The following is a 22,026-nucleotide window of genomic DNA, read 5'->3' as shown; positions in this document are numbered from 1 at the left end:
GGCGGTCCTCAGCACAAGGGCTGGGGTGACCCAGGGCAGAAGAGGCCCGGGGCCTGTTGTAGGTCGGTATCGAATGGGGATCCCGGTCCCACAGGGTGGGGAAGCTCAGGCCTGCCCGAGGCCACTGCCTGGCTTGGCCGAGGGCTTCGTCCGATCTCGGCAGCATGGGGTAGTGGCCTGGGCCTGGTCTTGCAGTCAGACCGCCTTGGGTTCAGATCTGCCGCCCCTTGTCGTCTGATCCGACTCAAGGCACCTAACTAACTTGCCTGACCTCAGTCTCCTTGCATAGGAAGTGGGGAGTATAGCATCTACCTTGTGGGGGAGCTGAGGTGGCGGCTAGGGGGCGCTTAGCACAACGCCTGACAGAGTCGGGGTCAGGAGCCACTGGTCTCGCTCGTGGATGGCCATGCAAAGTGCCGCCACGGGGCCTGGCACCTGCCACACGCCCGGTAGCTGGTGGTCATTGAGTGGGGTTCCGCAGTACAACGCTTTAACATCCTGTCCCAGGATTCAGCCCGCCTCACAGAACTGCAGCCCTGACGCGGAACTAGTTTCGGGGCCGCCCCGTTATGGGATTGTCTGGGTTCTGGGGGGCTTCTGGAACAATCTTCTATTAGGAGTCAGAAAATCTTCACAGTGCATGCTAACCAGATGCCATCCTGTGGCTCTCACCCACGATCGAGCTGCCTTCCTCCGGTGGGGAGGAAGGAGGTCTCCGAAACACGAGGAGCTCATGCATGGACTTCCTCATCCCGTAGCAAGGCCAGGGGATTCGTGTGGCCAGCAGACTCTTCGGGGACCGGTCCTCGGCAGGGAGGCTCGGGTCAAGCATCTCTCATCGGCCCCTTTGCTGCACCCGGTGGGACCACCGTCTTCCCAGGCTACTGGCAGAAAGGCTGGGGCCCCGTGACAGCTTCTGTCACCTCAGAGAAGGGTCACTGGGCCTCCTTTGCCCCGGGGTCAGTTTAACTTTTAGTGCTGAGGGGAGACCGTTGGTATGTTCCAGGCCTTCAGTAGACAATGAAGGTGAGTGTTTCAGAAGCACGTCCTCAGGGCATCGAGGTTCCAAAGCCATGTCGTTGAGTATGTACAGATCACCTGCTGTGGGCCAGGTGCTGTGCTAGATATCTTGGGGAAACAAAGATGAGGCACTACTTTCTTTTTTTTTTTTTTATTTGCGAGAGAGAGAATGAGAGAGAGCACGAGAGGGAGGAGGGTCAGAGGGAGAAGCAGACTCCCTGCCGAGCAGGGAGCCCGATGTGGGACTCGATCCTGGGACTCCAGGATCATGACCTGAGCCGAAGGCAGTCGCTTAACCAACTGAGCCACCCAGGCGCCCGAGGCACTACTTTCAACTGACGAATACAAGTTCTGAACAGTTTGGTGAAGATTTTGGTGAAGAACAGTTTTACTTGTTCCTACAGGATTCTTCTGTTTCTCATCTGAGTATTCTAGTGGGCAGACTACCTTCCACCATTGTGCTGGCTTATGTGCCCCCCCACACACAAACGCCAATTTCTAAGGCCACTTCCCTGTTGAGCCTCCGGCATGGGGGTCTGACAGGAAACATCTCGTCCTGGGTCTGTCACACCCCAGCCCTTGACTAACCCCCTACTCCTGTTTCCTAGCTTTCCACCATCATAGACATGCTGGAAGGAGCTTTCTATGGCCTGGATCTCCTGAAGCTGCATTCTGTCACTACCAAACTGGTGGGGCGGATGGATAAACTGGAGGAGGTAAGGAAGATTCTGGGTTTCCGTATCCTTTTTTTTTTTAGGTTTTATTTATTTATTTCAGAGAGAGAGTGAGTGAGTGGGGGGAGGGGCAGAGGGAGAGACAGAATCCTTAAGCAGACTCCACGCTGAGCCCAGAGCCAGATGCAGGGCTTGATCCCAGGACCCTAAGATCATGACCTGAGCCGAAACCAAGAGTTGGATGCTTAACCGACTGAGCCACCCAGGCGCCCCTCTGTATCTTTTTCTTGATCAGGTCCCAAAATGTATCAAACTTCCCACAATATTTCCAGAGAGCATGTATCCTGACTAGACTTAACCTGTCTTGTTCTTTGGAAAGACAAAATATATGTAAAACACTCATCCGAAATCATGCCAAATTTTTGGTGACAAAGAGAATCAGTGAAATATAAATGTAAATATACCTTCTTTTCTTCATAGACGAGAACCATATAACCAACATATTTCTATTTTTACCTTGACTTCCACGGAACTCAGAGCTAAATGAAACATAAAAGTACAATAAGCATCTTACTTCTGGTTTTAAGGTGGTGGCATCTCCCTTCTGGGAATAGGGTTGTTAATTTTTTCTTCTGGTTTTATTTTGTTTCGTTATTTTAACTGTTCTGCCATCCGTCTCTGTATGTGTATGTGTGTTTGTGTGGTGATCAATCTCAAATCCACTTTAGAGAAAGAAGACATAAAAATGATTCCTAATAAATAACATTCCCCATTGGAAAGCATTCCAGCTCCTCACCCCCTGGAAGGAGGGACTGTAGTGTAATTTTCCCAGACGGACATCCCACGGTTCTGACAGGGCTCCTGGGAGATGCTCGGCTGGCACCATGATTTTCAAGGGGGGCGGTGTGTGGGGTGGGGGTGCGAGATAGGAGCCGTTACACACGATGACAATGTTGACGCTGTTTTGTCGCTGTCATCCTTTATAACAGAGATGAGTCATTGGGTCACCTGGAAGGGAACGATGACCACTCAGCCTCATTGGTAGGGAGCGTACGGTATGTGTCATCGACTGGCACCCAGTTCTTGAACTGATACTTGAAACAGTGACTCCAAAAATTAAGTCTATTTAATTTTTAGACTGTGACTGTAAATGGTAGGTTTAATAGCAGAATGATTAGCTATACGAATATTCCTCATGAAAATATCGGGGGTCTCTCATGGAGGAGCTGGGCTTCCCTCATGGGCAGTTAGAAGCTGTAGGATGGGGCAAAGATAAGGCCCTTTAGTGTGGCAGAAAGAGCCCTCGCTGGACGAGGAGTCAGGACAGAGTGACCCACTTTCTGTTTGCTGTTGCTGAGCAACTGTCCCCCAGCTTCTCCATCTGTAAAGTAGGAAAGGTGCCCTGTCTACTTTGTATGATTGCCGAGGGGATAAAAAGTGGGCTAATCACTTTACAAACGCTTTGAAATGGTTAAATAAACAAGGCACTCTTGTTGTGACCAAGGAGTGGAAGGGGGCTGCGTCTCCGGGTCGCTTTGCCGGGGGAGCTGGGACGCAGATGACGAGACGTTGCCGTTGCAAAGATTGGTGTCAGCACCCTCCTTACGCTCCAGAAAATGTTCCCAGAAAGTGAACACCGCTTCCTTGTCCACCGTCCTTAGGCCCGGCTCCCCCAGTGCTGTGATGAGTGTTTTCTGAACACGGCCATCAGCTCTGGGAGGGTGGTGGGTCCACAGTCACAGTCACTTCAGTTCCCGGGTCTGGTGAGAAGGGTCAAGGCCCTGGAACCTGAGCTTTCTAGACAGTTTGAGGTGCCAACAGAACCACGTCAGCCCACTCTTCCTGAGGGGGCTTCGCAAGAGAATTAGGCCTAATCTTCACTCTCTTTCCCCAATACTGATGGCTATGAAGAGGTTGGGAATGGTCAACACCACCCTACTACCAACGGACTTCATCCAGGCTTGGGATTCGTTCTCCCATTTAAAACTACTTTCCGGGGCGCCTGGGTGGCTCAGACGGTTAAGCATCTGCCTTCGGCTCAGGTCATGATCCCAGGATCCTGGGATCGAGTCCCGCATCGGGCTCCCTGCTCCTTGGGAGCCTGCTTCTCCCTCTGCCTCTGTCTCTCGTGAATGAATAAATAAATAAAATCTTTTAAAAAATAATAAATAAATAAATAAAACTACTTTCCGATTCTTTCACATGGGTTCGAAAGGAATTAAACCACGATCCAAGTCGACCTTGGAAATTGGAAAGTTCTTTTTCCCTTGGCTCCCAGAGCCATGCAAATGTGCGATGCCCTCTTTATTTTTTTTTAATTTTTATTTTTTTTAAAGATTTTATTTATTTATTTGAGAGAGAGAGAGAGTGAGCACGAGAGGGGGGAGCGGGAGAGGGAGAAGCAGACGCCCCGCTGAGCAGGGAGCCCGATGCGGGACTCGATCCCGGGACTCCAGGATCATGACCTGAGCTGAAGGCAGTCGCCCAACCAACTGAGCCACCCAGGCGCCCGCGATGCCCTCTTTTTTTTTTTTTTTTTTAAAGATTTTTTATTTATTTATTTGAGAGAGAGAGAGCACATGAGAGGGGGGAGGGTCAGAGGGAGAAGCAGACTCCCTGCCGAGCAGGGAGCCCGATGCGGGACTCGATCCAGGGACTCCAGGATCATGACCTGAGCCGAAGGCAGCCGCTCAACCAACCGAGCCACCCAGGCGCCCCCCGCGATGCCCTCTTTAAAAAAGGGTTTGCATTTGTATAGGAACAGGGCTGATAGCCACCTCTGCTGCCTTCACCTGACCTTGGCGGCCACTTGGTTTTCATTCTGTCTCAAGAACACAGACCGGGAAAGATAGCTCCGGGGGTAGAGCACAGTGCTCGGGGAGGCCAAGGTCAGGTGCTCAGCCTCCCAGGGGTCTGCTCAAGAGGCGTAGCCTGTTTCCAGCCTTGTCAGGCAGCGGGCCCTTCCTGCTGGCAGAGGATAGGCATGCAGTTAGTGGGAGAATCTGGTGCGGTGGCGATGTCCCAGCAGGATGGTGTCCTCTATGTAGGCACACAGTCACTGGGTTTTTGCCAAAACCCATCTTAGTTCTATCGATGGGAGTGATCTCTTTTTCAAAACTATGGTATGTTGAGTAGCAAAAACTGGCCCTTTATATTAATAATAACCATCCCCTCTGCTTACATGGCAGTTATTGGTTTTAAACCACCCCGTAGACATTGAGCACGTCTGTTCCCGTGAGCTGGACGGGACGTGAGACCTGCAGTAGGTTCTAGGGAAGTGTAGGCAGGAGCTCAGGCCTTCTGGTTCCTGGGCCAAGGCTCTTTCTAATCAACCCTGTAAGTTGCTTTGAGTCATTGCTGTCTGCCCCGGAAGCATCAGTTTTTCCTAAGCAGAGCTTCAAACAACAGCTCTTCCAAGGGAATTTCTAGGCAGAGCCATGGCTGTATCCCATAAGTCCTGTTAAATAAGATTAAAGTGGAGCGAGAGGTTCCCCCCAGCAGGCCGTCCAAGGCTACGGGGCGCAGTGGTGTGGCCGATGGCACAGATGGGTCGGGGCCCCGGGCCCGTAGAACAGAGCATTGTCTCCCAGTGTGACATTCAGCCTCTGTCTCCTGGCTCAGGCTGGCTGACTCGGTCTGCAGTCTGCAGTCACTGAAAAGGCCCAATGTTGGGTAAATGAAAAAAACAGTCCTCCAGCCGGGCTCTGCAGGAGGAATGGAAGTGAAATTCTGCTCTTGGTCTTTGGATATTCCGGAATCCCAAGGGGAGGGCTTTGGAGGTCAGACCAGACAAAGGGGTCAGATTGGAGGGGCATTTTGCCCAGAGTAGGATCAGTGCTTGGCAATAGAAGCGGGCACACGTGTGAACGTGCATGCCCTTTATGTATGTAGAAATGGAAACTCCATTTGTAGATGAAAGAGGAAGGAAGGAGCGAGAAATAGAATCTAAACTGTTAGAGTCTCACCTTTTGGTAAAATCAGCTCTCAGAGCTCTGCTTAGTGGGGTGATTTTGGTTAAGCTTTTGTTTTAATTTAGGGAAAATAACACATGCGTAGAAAAGTACATAAGCAACAAGTGTACAGCTTAATTATTACAAAGCAGACCACCACCCAGCTCAGGAAAGCTCAGCACCCCCACGTGCCCTCTCCTCACCACCCCTCCAAGGAACCTCTATCCTGACTTTTATGTTAATCATCTTGTTTGTTTTTTAAAAACATTCTCATTATCTAAGGATGTACCCTAAATATAATAGTTTTGTCTATTTTTGAACTCTAAGTATATAGAGTCCTACAGAATATGTGTGTACCTGTGTATGTGTGTTGGGCTTTTTTCACTCAGTTTCGTTTTTTTGGTTTTTTGGGGTTTTTTTTAAGATTTTATTTTTTTTAAGTAATCTCTCCACCCACTGTGGGACTTGAACTCACAACACTGAGATCAAGAGTTGCATGCTCCACTGACTCAGCCAGCCGGGTGCCCCTCAATTTTGTTTTTCTTTCTTTCTTTTTTCTTTTTCTTTCTTTCTTTCTTTTTAAAGATTTAATTATTTGAGCGAGAGAGAGAATGAGAGGGGCTAAGGGCAGAGGGAGAGGGAGAAGCAGACTCCCTGCTGAGCAGGGAGCCTAACATGGGGCTCGATCCCAGGATCTCGAAATCATGACCTGAGCCAAAGGCAGATGCTTACCCCACCGAGCCACCCAGGTGCTCCTCTTCAATTTTGTTTTTAGTAGTTACCTATGTTGTTTTGTATCCTGTGGTTCATTTATTTTTATCACTGTGCAGTATTCTCTTGTTTGAATATGGCACAATTTATCCATCTGTTCTACTGAGGAGGGATATGGGGTGTGTTTTTAGTTTTGTAATTCGTAATAGCCCTGGGAGCTTCCTTGTACGTGCACAGCCCTGTGTGTGCTCCCTGGCCCAGGCCTGCAGGCACTTCTCTGTGGTATTTAAGTGGGAACGGGGCTACCGGGACGTGAGTTAGGCTTACCTTCAGTCGTAGGGGAGATTGCAGAGCTGTTTTCCCAAGTGCTAGTACGAGTTTACGTTCCCTCCAGCAGGGTGTGGAAGTGGCACACACATCCTCACCAACACTTGGTATTGTCAGACTTTCTAGTTTTTGTCAGCTTGGAGAGTGTAGCAGAGGAGGGCCATGTCACTGTATTCCAGAAACCTAACCCCCAGAACATCTGTTCACCTGGTCGAGGCCTGTAACCCCATGGGCATTTCTGTAGAACTGGTCCCAGTAGAAGTAACATCCAACGTGGTCAGCAGGCCAAAAACTTTTTTTTTTTTTTAAGAATTTATTTATTTATTTGACAGACAGCACAAGCAGGCAGAGTGGCAGGCAGAGGAAGAGGGAGAAGTAGACTTCCTGCTGAGCAGGGAGCCCGATGTGGGGCTAGATCCCAGGGCCCCTGGATTATGACCTGAGCTGAAGGCAGACACCCAACCGACTGAGCCACCCAGGCGCCCCCAGGCCAGGAACCTCTAATGTGGTGGCCTGAGGCTGACCGTTGAGAGAGGCTGTATACACACGTGCCTTTGTATCCGTGTGCGTGCATATCCCACGCTCTTAATATGGTGCCTGTCTGCAGGCTCCCCAAAGTATGATTTCTGTTGCTGAAGCCCAGCCCCATCTGGTGTGTGTGACTCTTCTCTTTTTCTCACCCTTATCTGCTGGGCTTTGCGAAACTTGTCCATGAGCACAGATGGTCAGCATGGAACCTTGTGTGTCTCCTGATAGGGTTGTGTCCAAGTAAGATTTCATATCTGTGATGGGCTTTGTAAAAAGACACACCGGACTCCTGTAGGAGTCTGTTTTTGTCAGAACTGGCCTGCTCCCCAAAATGTGCTGGCACGGACATCGCTGAGGCTTCTCCTTCAAACCTAACAATTTGGTGGCCTTTATATTTCTGGTCTGAAAGGCAAGATCAAAGGAGCATTCCTGACTCTGGGGGGATATATCTTTTCACCAACTAATAGGAAAATGTCATTTGCATCTGTGCAGGCCTGGCTGCGAGTTAGGGGAAGGAAGGATCTCTTTCCAGGCCTCCCCTCTCTGCCCGCCCTCCATGCCCATCAAGACGCCCCAAGTGTTCACTCTCCTTCCTGAGCAAATCTGCTTTTGTGGGCAGTCACTTCATGCCTCTCCTACTCAAGTGCAGCCTTAGAGAAAAGTGTCGCCCACCCTGTCCGACCACGGTGTTGTCACCTTGGAAAGGGAAAGGCTTGGAGATAATATTTCTAAGATACATTTCAGCTTTACTGTTATTTAATTCAATTACATCTAAATGTGAGTTCAAGTGAATATCTTCCCTCTCCTGGGGTTGTATATACTTCAAATCTAATTTGTCACTGTGGAGTGAAAGGTTTTCTTTTTGGCTAAGCAGACTGAATGTGTGAGAGGCAGCCCTCCATCTGCTGCCCTAGGAACAGCTTGTAACTGTCAGGATGTGAAGGGGTGCGGGGCTGTATGGAGGGATGAGGTGACCCCTGACCCAGAAATTCACCATCAGAAGCCTGGGACTTCTTGTTTTTTACTTGTCTGACTGTCCTTCCAGGCTCTGGACTTCCAGAGGGCGACCTGAGCCTGAATCATCTTTGTTTCAGTGTCTTGGCCCCACACCCGGGGCAGACTAGATGCTCAGCAGCTGTTCGGTTGGGGGAGTGATTGAAGGGGCAGGTGGTGGCCCCTGCACCCAGGCCAGCCTGCCCAGCTCCGTCAGCTGTGGTCCGGGATTGTGCCAAGTCCTGCCTGTCCGCTCAGCTGGGGCACCAGCTGTTTCTAGCTGCTCTCCCCCTCCAGCACTCTCACCAGGGGCTGGAGACAGCTGTCGGCTGGGGTGGCCGTCTCAGGCCGCCTGGTCCTAGCTGTGTCCTGGAGGGCTCAGAGGGGGAAGGGCAGGTGAGCTGCTGGGAGCTCGGAGACCCCAGGATCCGGTTACCCCCACACTCACTTCATCCCTCAAGGAAGGCTGTTCCCTCCGTCCTCAGGCTTGGCATCTGCATCGGGCCCTGGGCACATCCAGCCAGCGAGCGATAGGGGTCAGGTGGCCTCCTCGGATGTGGGGACACATGCTTGCTGCAGGACTTGGGGCCCAGGCATGGCCCAGCTGCAGTCTGGCTTTGTCACCTCCTACAGGAGTCCGGTGTGTCTTTTTACAACCCAGCAGCCTCTCGGGGCGGTTCTCACCTTCTTTCCTGCCTGACCCGCCAACCCTTAGCTCACTTTCCCTTTTCTGCCTGCATATCTGCTCTGAGACGGCAAGGGCCAGCCCTGCTCCTGCTCTGCCTGGGGTCATCAAGTCCCGCTTTGTGCCTGGCTCTGCATGTGCAGTCCCTCGTTCCTTCTCCAGGCCGAGCCTGGTGAGGTGGGCATCCTTATTCCTTCTTCCTCCAGCTGGGGCCTGGAGGGGTCCCTTCACTTGCCTCGTGGTGGTGCTCACGGCGTGCACTGGTGCCCGGAGCCAGCCCCTTCCTCACCACGCCCCCTGTCCCTGGTTCTGGGGGAGCAGGAGCACAGAAGCCTTCCAGAGCTCTGCACCATGGTCGCTCCCCCTCAAGTCCCAACGCTTCTGGCTTACGCTGTCGCAGCCTCACCCAGGCAGCCATGCACTTGTCCAACAGCCGGACAAGGTCAGGACACATTCTGTACCCGTGGAACAGCTTCCCCCCAACCCTGCCCCCACACCCATTCCCCCGGCCTGCACGCCCTCCATGGTCTGACCACCCGCGTGCCGGCCGCGGCCCCAGCTCCAGCGACACCCAGTCCCCTGTGCCCAGGGACTTCCTCCCCTCTGCTGTGGGTGCATCTGGCTATATCAGCGTGAGATGCATGTCCCCTCGGCAGTGTGGGCTTGCTCCCGGCGGGCGTCCTCCCGGGCCCGTGCCCAACCGCGCGTCCCTCCAGCACGTGGCACGTGCTCTGTGAACTCTGCTCAGGCCCCTGGCTCTGCGCAGATCTTTAAATGCCGTGGCTGGCTGTGTCCGGCCTCCTGGGCCAGCCCCCTGTCTACCGGCTCTTCCTTCCTCCTCCCGCCCTCCTCTTCATCACACCAGCACCCTTGGCAGGGGCCAGGTAGGCCCCGTGCCTGCCTCCTTCGCCACGTGGCCAGCACCGCCCATGGGCCGAGCTGCGCACACCCTCACGCTCATGGCTGCAGCTGGCCCGAGGGGAAGAGCCTGACGCCTGAGGTCATGGGGTTCACGGTTCGGCCAGGGCAGGTTCAAGAGTGCCCCACGTCCCCCGTGCTTCCTGAGAAGTCTTGGTGTGAGGGAAGCAGGACTCTCAGGGGGCGGTGGGGAGCCCCACAAGGCCAGCACCCCGGGGTGGAGGTGGCTGAGTCTGGGGGTGGCCAAGGGGTGCAGCCGCTGCCCCGGGGGTGCCACTGGCTCAGCCTGGCAGGCCGATGGGGTGATGCCACCACCTGCTGGGTGTTTATTCAGGCGGCTGGCCGGCTTTGCCATTCCCGTGAGGGGAAGAAACGATAGTGCTCCTCTGGGTTCTCCAGGCCAGACTGTATCAGACCCTCCTCTGTGGAAACCCCAAATAACGGCTCCTCACTCAAATCAGAAAGGGTATTGGGGATTTATAAATCAGGGAGAAGAAGGGCCCTCCAGGGAGATCTCGGGAGCAGGAGCTGAGTCCGTGGGGCTGCCCTCGGCCTTGCAGCAGGTGCACAGGCCAGGGCTGACTCTAGCAGGGTATTCAGGATCTTGTTTCGTAGTAAGGCTCTGCAGGCCCAGCCACTGGGCTCACCCAGCGGGGAGTCCTAGGGCCGCACGGCAGCCCCCACCGTAGAGACTGCGTCATTGACCTTGCTGACGCCTCAGGAGAGACAACTGTCACCTGCCCTGACCTTGATTTTCGTTAGTTGGTGCTTTCTTGGTTATTGCTTTTGTCCCCTCATGGAGGGTGGTCTTTATCAGAGCAGGATCCTGCTTGGTGTGGCTTACACTTGACTCCTTAGGGCCCAACACCGAGCACACGAATGCATTAATGAAGAAGTAACACAGGGAACCCCTGAGCCTGCTGGGCTGTGTCGGATGTCTCAGGACGTTGAGTGTTAACGGGGGAGCTGCCTGGACCCTGCTTTCAGTAGGTGCTTGGGGATGTACAGAAATGCGTGAATCCTGGGGCCCCTGGCTGGCTCCATCGGTGGAGCGGGCGACTCTTGATCTCAGGGTTGAGAGTTAGAGCCCCACGTTGGGTGTAGAGATGACTTAAAAATAAAATCTTTAAAAACAAAAAAGAAATGTGTGAATCCCACAAGGGCACCTGGCACCTTTCCTGTTGGCCCCCGAAAAATCTGGCTCCTGTAAATCATCCTCTTCCATACATTTGGGCCCCTCTTTGCCAGCAGGTGTACCCCAAGCTTCCTACATTTAAGGCAGCACTTCTCAAACTTGAATGTGTCTGCAAATTGCCTGGGGGTCTTGTTAAAATGCAGATTCTGATTTAGCAGGTCTTGGGGGGGGCAGACTGCATTCCTAACAGTTCCTGAGGGTGCCCCCCCTCCCCGTCTGTCACCACACTTTGCATAACAAGGACTTATGGGAGTCCACCCTCTCCAGATTTCTCTGCATATGCACATGCATATTCTCTCAGAGACCCTGAGACCACACTGCAATATTCACAGGCCCCTCTGATGGGCTCCCCGCTGCTCCAGAGCTGGCTGAGCACCAGGACCCTCCCCCAAGGGTCTTAGTGGTCCCACGAGTGAACCTCAGAGATAAGGGCCAGGAGTCTGGGTGCTGGGCTCAGCTCTGCCACTTTTGTTTTTATCATCTGGGCAAATCACATCATTCCTCTGGGCCTCGGTTTCCCCATCTGAGACATGCTTGAGTTCTGGGATCCTCCAGGCGCCTAGAAACCCCAACTGTAACATCCTATGAAAGATAATAACCACTTTGTATGTCCCATGCACTTCCACATGTATTAATTTATTTTCTCATAGGAAGTCATCGGGAAAGTGCTAGTATTACCCCATTTTACCCCTGCGGAAACTGAAGCACAGAGAGTTTGATTAGCCCAAGATCAAAGAAGTAGCAATAACATTGACATGTGAGCCAGCCTGTTTCTTCCAGAATCCTTGCTCTTAACCATTGCACTTGACTGCCCCTGGTAACACCTGTCAGGAGTGACTGTTCACCCAGTAAGACTGCTCATTCTGGCTATTCCAGAAAGAAGACATCTTTCTCGGGGGCTTTATCTCTCACAGTTAACTCTGTGCAATTTAGAGAGGCCAGCTAGGCCTGAGCCCCACAGAACACAGCAAGCCCTTCCAGGGCTCAAAATCTGCTATGAAAGGAAATGCCAGAAGAACCGTATGGCCAGTAGCTCTGGGGTCTGGTTAGTTTTAACAAGCACCTAGTGGATTCTTCGGGGCAGCGCCTCTAGGAGCTACCAGACCCGCAGTCCGGGGGTTACTGTCTGCCTGGGTACTTAGACACCCCCGTCTGAGCCACCATGGCTTTCCTCTGGGACTTAGCATTATCTTGCCAGGTGGCAGGGGTCTGAGTGTTTACACTCCCCATATCTGTCTGTCAAATACGGAAAGCAAATGCATCCTCTGTTTTACATGTTTGCTTCCTCTACCCCCCATAAACAGGGCTCAAGGAGAACATCCCATCTAAAAACTCAGATGCAGGGCGCCTGGGTGGCTCAGTTGGTCAAGCGTCTGCCCTTGGCTCTGGTCATGATCTCAGGGTCCTGCTCAGCGGGAAGCCTGCTTCTCCCTCTCCTTTTGCCCTCCCCTGTTCATGTCCTTTCTCTCTCTAATAAATAAATCTTTTTAAAAAATAAATCAATAAAAAATAAAACAAAAACTCAGACGCTTATGCAAACCTTAGAATGCCGGCCAGAGTTGGACAATGTTGGATCTCAGTGCAGTAAACTTCTCTTAAAGTCACCCGAGGAAAAAGGGCACCTCTGAGCCTGCCCATAACTGTCCCCGGCTCAGATCCCGGGCAGCCTCACCTCCTCTAGGACGCTGCCTCTCCCCTGTCTCCTCCCTCCTCTGAAATCCATAAGTTCATACTCGCCACTTGCAGAATCCAGCGTGCTTGGTCATCTTCTGCTATGTGGGCCTTTTCTCCCAGTTATAGTTGGCATCTCCCCAGCACCCCAGGGCAAGAACCCCAGGGGTATCATGAGCCTTTTTTGTACCGCACTGTACCTTAGACACACAGGAGGTGGTCACCAGTGTTGGTTGACTGAAATATACCTTTGGTCCCTTCCAGTATGAACCAGATCTAGAACACAGGTAATTTGCCAAGTGGGGGTCGTTTAGGGAAACTTTTTTTTTTTTTTTAAGATTTTATTTATTTATTTGACAGAGAGAGAGCGAGAGCAGGAACACAAGCAGGGGGAGTGGGAGAGGGAGAAGCAGGCTTCCCGCCGAGCAGGGAGCCTGATGTGGGACTCGATCCCAGGACCCTGGGATCATGACCTGAGCCGAAGGCAGACGCTTAACGACTGAGCCACCCAGGCGCCCCATTTAGGGAAACTTTTTATGAGTAAATAGGAAAGTGTGAAACCCGCCCATGGGTTTTCTATGTAAACGATGCTTTTAATGTGCCGGGGGAATAGTTTTTGTTCACTAGAAAAGCAGACTAAGTAGATGTCTTTGGCTACCTCTTCTAAAATTGCTTTAAAAAACCTTTCTTTCATTAATCGAGCTCCTGGTTCACAGTATGGGGTCCAAGTGAGTGGAATTTTTTGTCGTGTTCATCATCACCGGATAAGAGTGCATGCCCCATGTACCAATGACAGAGAAGAAGCCAGGTGTCCTGGTGACCCAGAGACACGGCAGTGTTGTGAGGGTTAGGAAAGCCATGGCGTTTGGGGTATCTCCAGCAGCGGGGCATGGACTGCCCGAGGTCTGGCCCTCAGCGTAGGGCTGGGCGCTCTCTAGGACCCCAGTCGCTCCTTGGCCGATTTCTTGGTCCGTTTCTGTGCATCTAGCTCTGAGCCCAAGAGAGGGACCAGCTGCCTCCTCGGCGTCAGAGCACTTTCGTGGATCTTCGTGTGACACTTTTGTCTCTTCTCAGGAAGTTTCTAAAAACCTCACCAAGGAAAATGAGCAAATCAAAGAAGACGTGGAAGAAATTCGAATGGAGATGAGCAAGCAAGGGAGAGAGAACTGCTCCGGCAGCGTCCTAGACGGCATGCCCGACGTGCGCTTGGCTCTGCAGAGGGACGCAGCTGCAGCCTACGCCCACCCAGAGGTACGGCCCTGGCCCCGAGGCAGCCGAGGGGTGGGGTGGGGGGTGGGCAAAGTCCCGGGAAGCACCCGGCCATGGTCTCATTTCTTCTAGATGGCCCTTCTGCAGGTGTGTTGGGGCAGGGGACTGAGTCCGTGGTACCTAATGGTGAAGCCCAGAGGGGCTCAGTGAGGAAGTGGTGAGGCCTGGGACTCCGGAGTCCCAGGCCCCACCCTGCCTCTGTGAGCACCCCTGAGTGATGATTAAGGAGCAGTGTGCATGCAGCCTCGTCTGGGACCCTCGTGGTTCACTCCTGCCGTCCTGGCATCATTATTGACAGAACCATCTTTCAGTCTCAAAAGTGCCCCAGGTTAGAAACAGTGAGTTGGGGGACCTTCCTGTTCATACAGGACTTGTGGTGCATTCGGACTTCTGTCGCTATCCCGGGTGGTTTTCCTCATGGCTCCGGCAGGCAGGCAGGGCGGAGATCAGGATCCTCTTTCCAGATGAGGGGACACATCCAGGAACGCTCGTGGGATGCCTTACTCAGCAGGAAGCGGTGGCAGGGGGTCTCAGACCTCTGTTTCCTCCCACCCGGTGGCATCCCGGCACGAGGTCCCCCGTGCGAGAAATGGGACGTTGTCTGACGGTGTCTGGAGCAGTCCCACAGGACCTGCTTCTCAAAAACGCCCCCGCCCGCTGCCAGCTTCTTTTGGCCCCAGTTACTAAGTTAGCTGGTGTGTATTACTGTGGCTCTGAGTACTGCCATTTAATGTGGTGGTTGTGTCCTAAGCTGATGCCCAAGAAATAGTATCCATTTGGGAGCTAACCCCGAAGAGTGGAAGAGCAAACAGGTAACTTTGGTGGCAGGACTTGAAGAGTGTGAGATGCAGTGAGTCTCACTGGATCTGGATCAAGTGTCATAAAAGAGGGTCCTTGGCAACCAGGGGACAACAGCAGTTAAGAGAGGCCTTGCTTGCTTTAACCGGGCCAAGGGTCGGTGGTGGACGGCAGAGCCTGGATTCCAGATGGACCAGCCTGGGGCAGCAGTCAGGGTGTGGGGGAGCAGGGCCTGGGACAGTCAGAGCCGCTGAGCTGTTGCCGTGCACCGGGGCACGGAGAAGGGCTAAGCATTGCTACATAGGACTTTTTTGCCTGGGTCAGTAGGAACTGGGGCAAGAGAGGAAGTCAGCCTGGGCTTGGAACTCATGGAAACTCATCAACGTGGTGCCAAGCAGAGCAGCTGTGGGTTAGGGGGATCCTGGGCACATGTGTTCCCAAAGTAGGAAGGCAGGCAGATTAGGACTTTGGAGGCAAGAAGCCCCAAAGACAGTATGGTGCTTGCACCCTGCCCAATGTGTAACTCAAAATAAAACCACTTCCAAACCAGAAAATAAGGATAAGGAAGGCCAATAATTTTCTGGCTTTGCCCATGATGACTACTTTGATGCTTTTTTGGATGTTATATTTCTTCAACGATTATTTTTATTCTCATTTTTAGTTGTCTCCCAATAGGCTAGCTACTAAGCTTGTGTTTAGTCTGCTTGGTGGGTCATCCTTGAACAGATCCGAGTTTATAAACCAAAAAGCCGAGGACATTCGGGCTGGAAGGGACCTTGGAGGCACCCTCTCCCCCCACCTGGGGCCCAGCGGCTCCTATCTCAGCCCATCTGGTATGTCCTGCTGGCCCGGTGCCCAGTGGAGTCCAGCATTCCCTGTCCTCTCTGGTCTCCAGCTTCCCGGTCGGCTGAGCTGGAGAATTCGGCTGTTGTCTTGATGATACATTATGTGGTATGTTCAGCAACCCAGCTCATATTTCCTGAGGGCAAACAGTAAACCAAATCAAACACACCAAACTCTTTTTCTCTTTGCTCAGCAAAGCCCTTTCCCCTCCTGAAATCCCCATTCATCACACTGCTGAAGTTAGCACAATCCACCCAAACCAGGGTGGCGGTAGGTAGAGCCAGGGCCAGGGAGGGGCGGGAAAGGGAAGCCGGGAAGGAGGCCCAAGGCTAGGATCTTCCTCCCCTCCTTCGTCTTTCTGTGTCTTTGGCAAACCCCATGCTAGAAAGGAGGCAAGTGGGGGCTAGGTTTGTGGTTATTTTCAGGGTTCTTAGATGATATTGGGGTTTCTCGGAGTGGTGAGTGGCAGTTTGTTGGAGGCTGCTCTCCAAGAAGGTCCTTGACTGGAGGGCTGGCAAGGGGCTCGGGGGGCTGGGTTGGGAGTGGAGAGGGCAGGGTGGGAGCGGGGACATAGGGACGCCAGGAGTTGAAGTCATTCAACAGGCTCTTGGATTAGCAGAGAGGGGAAAGCAAAGCGTGGTGGGGGCAGCTGCCGCCCAGCTCAGCCTGTCGCCAGTGAATCCAAGGAAATTATATGTTCTCTGGCAGAGGCTGCCACGGTCTTGCTCCATCTCCTTGGCCGGGAGAAGGAACTGCAGTCCCCGCCTGTCCCGGAGGGCCTGGAATTAAAGACAGTTCCTGGGGTTTACCATGGAGAAATGACAACCTGCTTTTGCAATGCACAGGGAGACCAGGGTCCAGCAGTTAGCTGGCCCGCAGCATCTGAGTCAAGCGCAGGGGCCCTCGTCAGCCTCCCAACCTCCTTCCCCAGTGGGAAATGAGGGATCCCCACGTCTGCTGGGTACTGGCCAGACCAGGGCCCTGTGGACCTGGGGATGTAGATGAGTTTTTGGATGGCAGACAAGTTAGTCCCGTGGTCACTGCTCTGGGCAGCGTGGCTTCATGGCAGGAAGGGGGCAGGCTCTGAAGACAGTGGCTGGCCCTGGACCAGCTTCGTAGGTGCCCCCCTCCGCCCTTCACCCACTGACCTGCAGCCACCTCGCTAAATGACCCTGAGCCCCTCTTTCCTTGCTTGTGAAGTGTGGATTGTGCTGTCTACCTTGCCCCGTTGTTGTAAGGGCCAAAAATACCAGGAAGGGATGTGTCTGGTCGGAGTGGGTGCTCCCTAAACTCGCAGCTCTGCAGGCCACGCGTCCCTGCATCTCTCGTCGAGATCACCTCCCCAGCAGGAAATGGGAATTGAGGAGGGGCTGGTGGCAGGCGTGGGGGCTCCCAGGGTGCGTGCCTGCGCCTCCTTGGGTGGCTCTCCGGCCCCCCCCAGGGGAGACTGGCAGAAGGGTGCTCCCGGCTTGCAGGAGCCGGTCTCCACAGACGGAGGAACTACCGCGTCTGCTCTGTCACCTGGGTCGGCTCTTCTGTCACAGGAAGGCTAGTACGGGTGGGGGGGCGTGGTCGGGAATGACTCTGGGTTTTCCCCAGGCCAGATTTGTAAGGTCAAAACAAGAGCCTGATTCACTTCTTCTGGGGCAGTGAGAAAGTTCGCCATTACGGCTGGGCTTCGGCCGGCTCGTATTCTGTGACCCTGAAGGTCCGGCTCTGCCTATCAGGACCTGGGGCATCATCTGGGACAGAGGTTTTGTTTCCAAGTGGGCTCTGCTCTCTGAGAGTCACAGGGTTTAGGGGAGCTTATCCACCTCCTCGTGGTGAGAAGGGGGCTTCTGCGGCTTAGGTGGCAATAGGAAGCTGCCTCTTCATTATTAGGCCCCGGGAGTCCTCCTGAGAGCAGGGCTGGGCCTGCTCTTGGGTCCCTTCACACTTCCCTGACGGAGCCACCACCCCGGGAGCTGGACCCTTCTGTGGTGGCCCTGCTTTGAACACAGCTCACGGGACCTGTGCCCAGAGTCTGTTGTTTTCCGTGGTGGTGATTGTGATCCTGGATTGGGGGCAGGTCCATGACCTGATGGACCAGAGACCCTGCCACACTGTGGACACAGGAGGGCCGACCCTGGGCTGGGCAGCAGCTCCAAGGAGGACTGGGTGGCTCTTCTGTTTGACCCGAACACTCCCAGCCGTGTTGGCCTGGTGCCATCAAGATGCTCAGGTCACGGCAGCCTACTATAAAGCATCATTTGACAAAACCCCAGTGCCGGGCAGAAATGTAGCCCATTCCCTGGGATTTGTTATGATTGACAAACTCACTGTAACAGGGGCGCCTGGCTGGCTCAGTCAGCAGAACATGAGACTCCTGATTTCAGGGTTGTGTTATAGAGCCCCACGTTAGGCATAGAGATTACTTTAAAAAAATTCAATGTAACTAGTGTGAAGGAATCAAAGATGAGCAAGAGGTGGTTGCTATTCTTCCAGTTCCTTAGAGTCTACAGAGACAGAATCCTTAAATAATGCCCATAGAAGGCAGGCCGGGAGAGGTGCCGTGACAGAGGTGTAGACTTATGTCCATTGGAAGTTGTGTTTAGCGTTGAGGAGAAGCCCCAAACAGTAGAGGGGCCGCTGTTCTTCCGTGTGGAAGGAGCCCCGAAGGCAGGCCGGCCTCGGCCGGTGTGATTAGCTGCACGGAGCCATTAGCGATGTCCGTCCTCAGAATCCCCTCATGGTCACAAGATGGCTGCTCAGCTGCAGCCACCTGGTCCACATTTCGGGCCAGACAAATTAGGAAGAGTGCGAAAGATGCCTTCCAGCTGACTCAGCCTCCCTCTTAAGGAACTTTTCCAAAAGCTCTTTCCACCAACGTCTACTTATACCCCACTGGCCAGAACTTTGTCCTGCGGCTGCTGCCACAAAGCCGTTTCCCATTAGAAAGGAACAGGAGCTAGGATTTGCGTAAGTCAGTCAGAAGTCTCTGCCACAACGTGCAAAGTGAGGACTGGGAAAGAAAGATTAATTATGGATGAGAAGGTCTGGGAGTATTTTCTTGAGGACCTGAGATGGTAGCCAGGCCTTAAGAAATGGGTAGATTATGGTAAGCAGCTCTGGGAGCGGGGAGGGCATGGCCTTCCCGACGGAGAAAACATTCCCAGCAAAGACCCCGCAGCTCAGGAGAGCCAAGAGGGTGAGTAGTCAGCCAAGTGACTGAAATACCAAGGGTTGGGGCTGGGGGCGGAACCAGAGAGAAGAATGCTGAGCTGGGTCAAGGTCCGTTTTTAAGAGGGGTATAAATGCCAGGCCAGGGACCTTGGACTTTCTTCTGGACGCATCAGGGCGGGTTTGGGGCCGTTCCTTCTGATCGTGGAAGTAAAAGCTTCCTCCTGAGGTGCGCATCTTGGGCCTCAGGCCTCATGTCCCAGCCCGGGCACCGTCGCCCACGCAGGGACCTCACTGGAAACACCTGGTACCAGATGGAAATCAGGCAGCAGCCCTCGGCCAGAGCTGAGAGGAGAACCGCACTCTCTGGGAAGAGCAGTGTGGAGGTCAGAGACACATGCTGGAGCCAGGCTGCCGGGGTTCACATCCTACGTCTACCACTTACCTGCTGTGGGACCTGGGGCAGTGTGCCTAACCTCTCTGTGCCTTGGGTTCCTAAGGTGTAAATGGGAATGATAAAGAGCTCCTACCTCGGAGGACTCGTGGGAAGATTCCATTAGTGGGAATAAGTAAAGCACCCAGAACAGTGCCTTGGCTTGCAGCATTGCCTCCTCCTGACCACTGCCTGTCTGACCAGTGACCTGGCCTCCCCTTGTGTCCCCTCTGAGGAGCAGTATGAGGAGCGGTTTCTGCAGGAAGAAACTGTGTCCCAGCAGATCAACGCCATCGAGCTCCTGCAGACGCGGCCCCTGGCTGCGCCCGAGGTGGTGAGGCCCCAGCGACCCCTGCAGAGGCAGGTGCACTTGCGGGGCCGGCCGGCCTCCAAGCCCACCGTCATCCGGGGCATCACCTACTACAAAGCCAAGGACCCCGAGGAGGAGAATGACATCGAAGAGCAGCGTGAGTTGGGGTCAGCAGGCCACTGTGGAGGTAGGGTGGGGAAGGGGTCACCATTTGGACCCCTCTGCAGTCTGAGGACTGCTGTGGCCCCACAGAGCCAGCGGGGTCATGGGGGGACTCGCCCGCAGTGACAAGTGATCCAGAGTTCCTGCTGCATTTCCTTATGATTCGCTGAGCGGCCTTGGGCAGGTCACTTGAGGTCTCTGGGCTTGCGGAAAATCACAGAGCACAGCTGTAAGGGACTTTGGTGCCCTCCAGTCCTGTTTGGGGGACACTGAGGGCTTGCGGGGGGCGGTGATGTGCTCAGAGCCCCACCTGGTGTCCCTGCCTCCAGGGGACCTGGGCTTCCCCCCTGTCCCAGTTTGTGCTCTCCTAGCTGTTGGCATAATCAGTTTGTCCACTTTTAACCTTGTTTGTTGTCTTTTTAAATTATTGATTTGTGGGATTTTTTTTTTTAATTCTGGAACTAGTCCTTTGTCAGTGGTACATACTGCACACGTTTCTGCCCTGCCCGTGGCTTGCAGTTTCAGTTCCTTAATGGTGGTTTTGACAAACAGATGAAACGCAATTTAGTCTGTATTTCATTTGTGGTTAGACCCTCTTTGTGTCCTAAGAGAGTTTGCTTCCTCATATTCCTTCTCTGCTCAAAACCCTGCCCCCTCCCCCACTTCACTCAGAAGAAGAACTGAAGTCCGAACCCGGCGCCCAAAGCTCACGTGGTCTGGCTCCTGAGCCTTCCCTGCCATCACCGGTTACTCTCCCCGCACACCCCCCGCCTCGTCCACACTGGCTGCGCTGCTGCCCCTTGGCCTCCACAGGCATGTTCTGGCCTCAGGGCCTTTGCACTGCTGCTATTCACCCTGGAATTCTCTTCTGCAGATGGCTGCTTGGCCAGCTCCCTCACCTCCTTCAGGTCTCTCTCATCTCCATCCTGAGCACTTGATCCATTACTGCAAGTCTTCCCCCGCCGCCCACCAGCTCTCCGGACATGCCTCACCTACTCGACTTTTTTCCCCAGCACCATCAAGCATGTTGTCTGCTTATCATTTAGTGTCTGCTCCCCTAGACAGAAGCTTCACGAGGGCAAGATGTTTGTTTTGCCCATGGTTGTTGAGCATGCACCATAAATATGTGCTGGATGAACGGACGGGGTGACTGGCTTCCCCCGGGCTCCATGGCCATGGGTGTGTGTCCTCCTGGTGTCCCCGAGCCTGGGTGGAGCTCAGAGGCAGTCTATTCAGAGACCCTCCAGGAGAGGCAGTGCCCTCCCATCTCTGCGACTTCTCACCCTCCTCTTCTGAAATCCCAGCCAGGCCCCATCGCTGAACCAATGTTGAGGGAAGGAACCCTCTTATTTTTTTTTTTTCTAAAGATTTTAGGTATTTATTTGAGAGAGAGATAGTGAGGGAGAGCACGAGTGGGAAGGAGAGGGAGAAGCAGGCTCCTCCGCAGAGCTGGGAGCCTCACGTGGGGCTGGATCCCAGGACCCTGAGATCATGACCGGAGCCGGAGGCAGACGCTTCACCGCCTGAGCCCCCCAGGCGCCCCAGGAACCCTCTTCTTAATCTGCCAAGGACCACAAGCTCTCCCTGAGTCACAGACAACCTTGTGTTTGTTTCCTAGAAGACGAGTTTTTCAGTGGTGACAATGGAGTGGATTTGCTGGTTGAAGATCAGCTTCTGAGACACAACGACCTGCTGAGCAGTGCCACCCGGAGGCCAGTGGTCACCCATCAGGGCACCACTGGGATGAGTGACACGCAGACCTCAGCCCTGGCCGTGCCCTCCGATCCCAGCACGCCGGACCCCACCCTGTCTGCCTCAGTGGAACCATTCTCAGCACCGCTCCAGACCTCCTCGGTGTTTCCAGGTCCCACAACGGAGGCAAGCCTGGAACCTTCCACTCAGGTACCAGCCACCACCGTGGCCCACACAGCCACCCAGCAGCCTCCGGCCTCGGCTTCCCTGCCAGGTGCCTCTGGGGACACATTTACGGAGGCTCCACACACGGGCCTAGTGCCTCCCACCACAGTCCGGACAGACTCGCTGGGGAGAGATGCTACCACAGGGCAGAGCACAGCCCCTGCCAACCCCACCCTGAGCCCAGAAGAGGAGGATGACATCCGGAATGTCATAGGTGAGTTCCTTCTGCCTGGATTCCGTGTCCTGCTCAGCTCTGGTAACAGGCTCAGCCTGGGGTTAGATTGAAAGCAGAGAGAGGAGCCAGATGGTCAGACTTCTCTGGACGGACAAGTAAGTGGAGTTATGCCTTTGGCCAGTGATCAGTGCTAATAACATCTAGGGGTGGTGTTGTTTTGAGAGAGAGAGAGAGAGCGCATGTGCGTACACATATGAGCGGGGGGGGGGGGGGGGGGGGGGGGGGGGG

At 53.9% G+C, this 22,026-nt stretch overlaps 1 protein-coding gene across 4 annotated transcripts in view; it reads left to right on the top strand.

Moving 5' to 3' along the window:
- The window catches only part of OLFML2B (olfactomedin like 2B), a 36,748-nt gene that overhangs the window by 3,640 nt on the left and 11,082 nt on the right, over window positions 1-22,026 (top strand). The window contains exons 3-6 of one of the 4 annotated variants that reach the window (XM_021698419.1): window positions 1,629-1,736; window positions 13,747-13,923; window positions 19,416-19,641; window positions 21,265-21,777. In XM_021698419.1, coding sequence (XP_021554094.1) covers window positions 1,629-1,736; window positions 13,747-13,923; window positions 19,416-19,641; window positions 21,265-21,777 — 1,024 coding nt within the window. Of the gene's footprint in view, window positions 1-1,628; window positions 1,737-13,746; window positions 13,924-19,409; window positions 19,642-21,264; window positions 21,778-22,026 lie in introns of all 4 variants that reach the window. The other 3 variants (XM_021698417.1, XM_021698418.1, XM_021698416.1) reach the window with 3 other exon arrangements.

Source organism: Neomonachus schauinslandi, chromosome 6 (genome assembly GCF_002201575.2).
Source record: "Neomonachus schauinslandi chromosome 6, ASM220157v2, whole genome shotgun sequence".
Lineage (NCBI taxonomy): Eukaryota > Metazoa > Chordata > Mammalia > Carnivora > Phocidae > Neomonachus > Neomonachus schauinslandi.
This window is presented reverse-complemented; position numbering and strand designations above follow the sequence as displayed.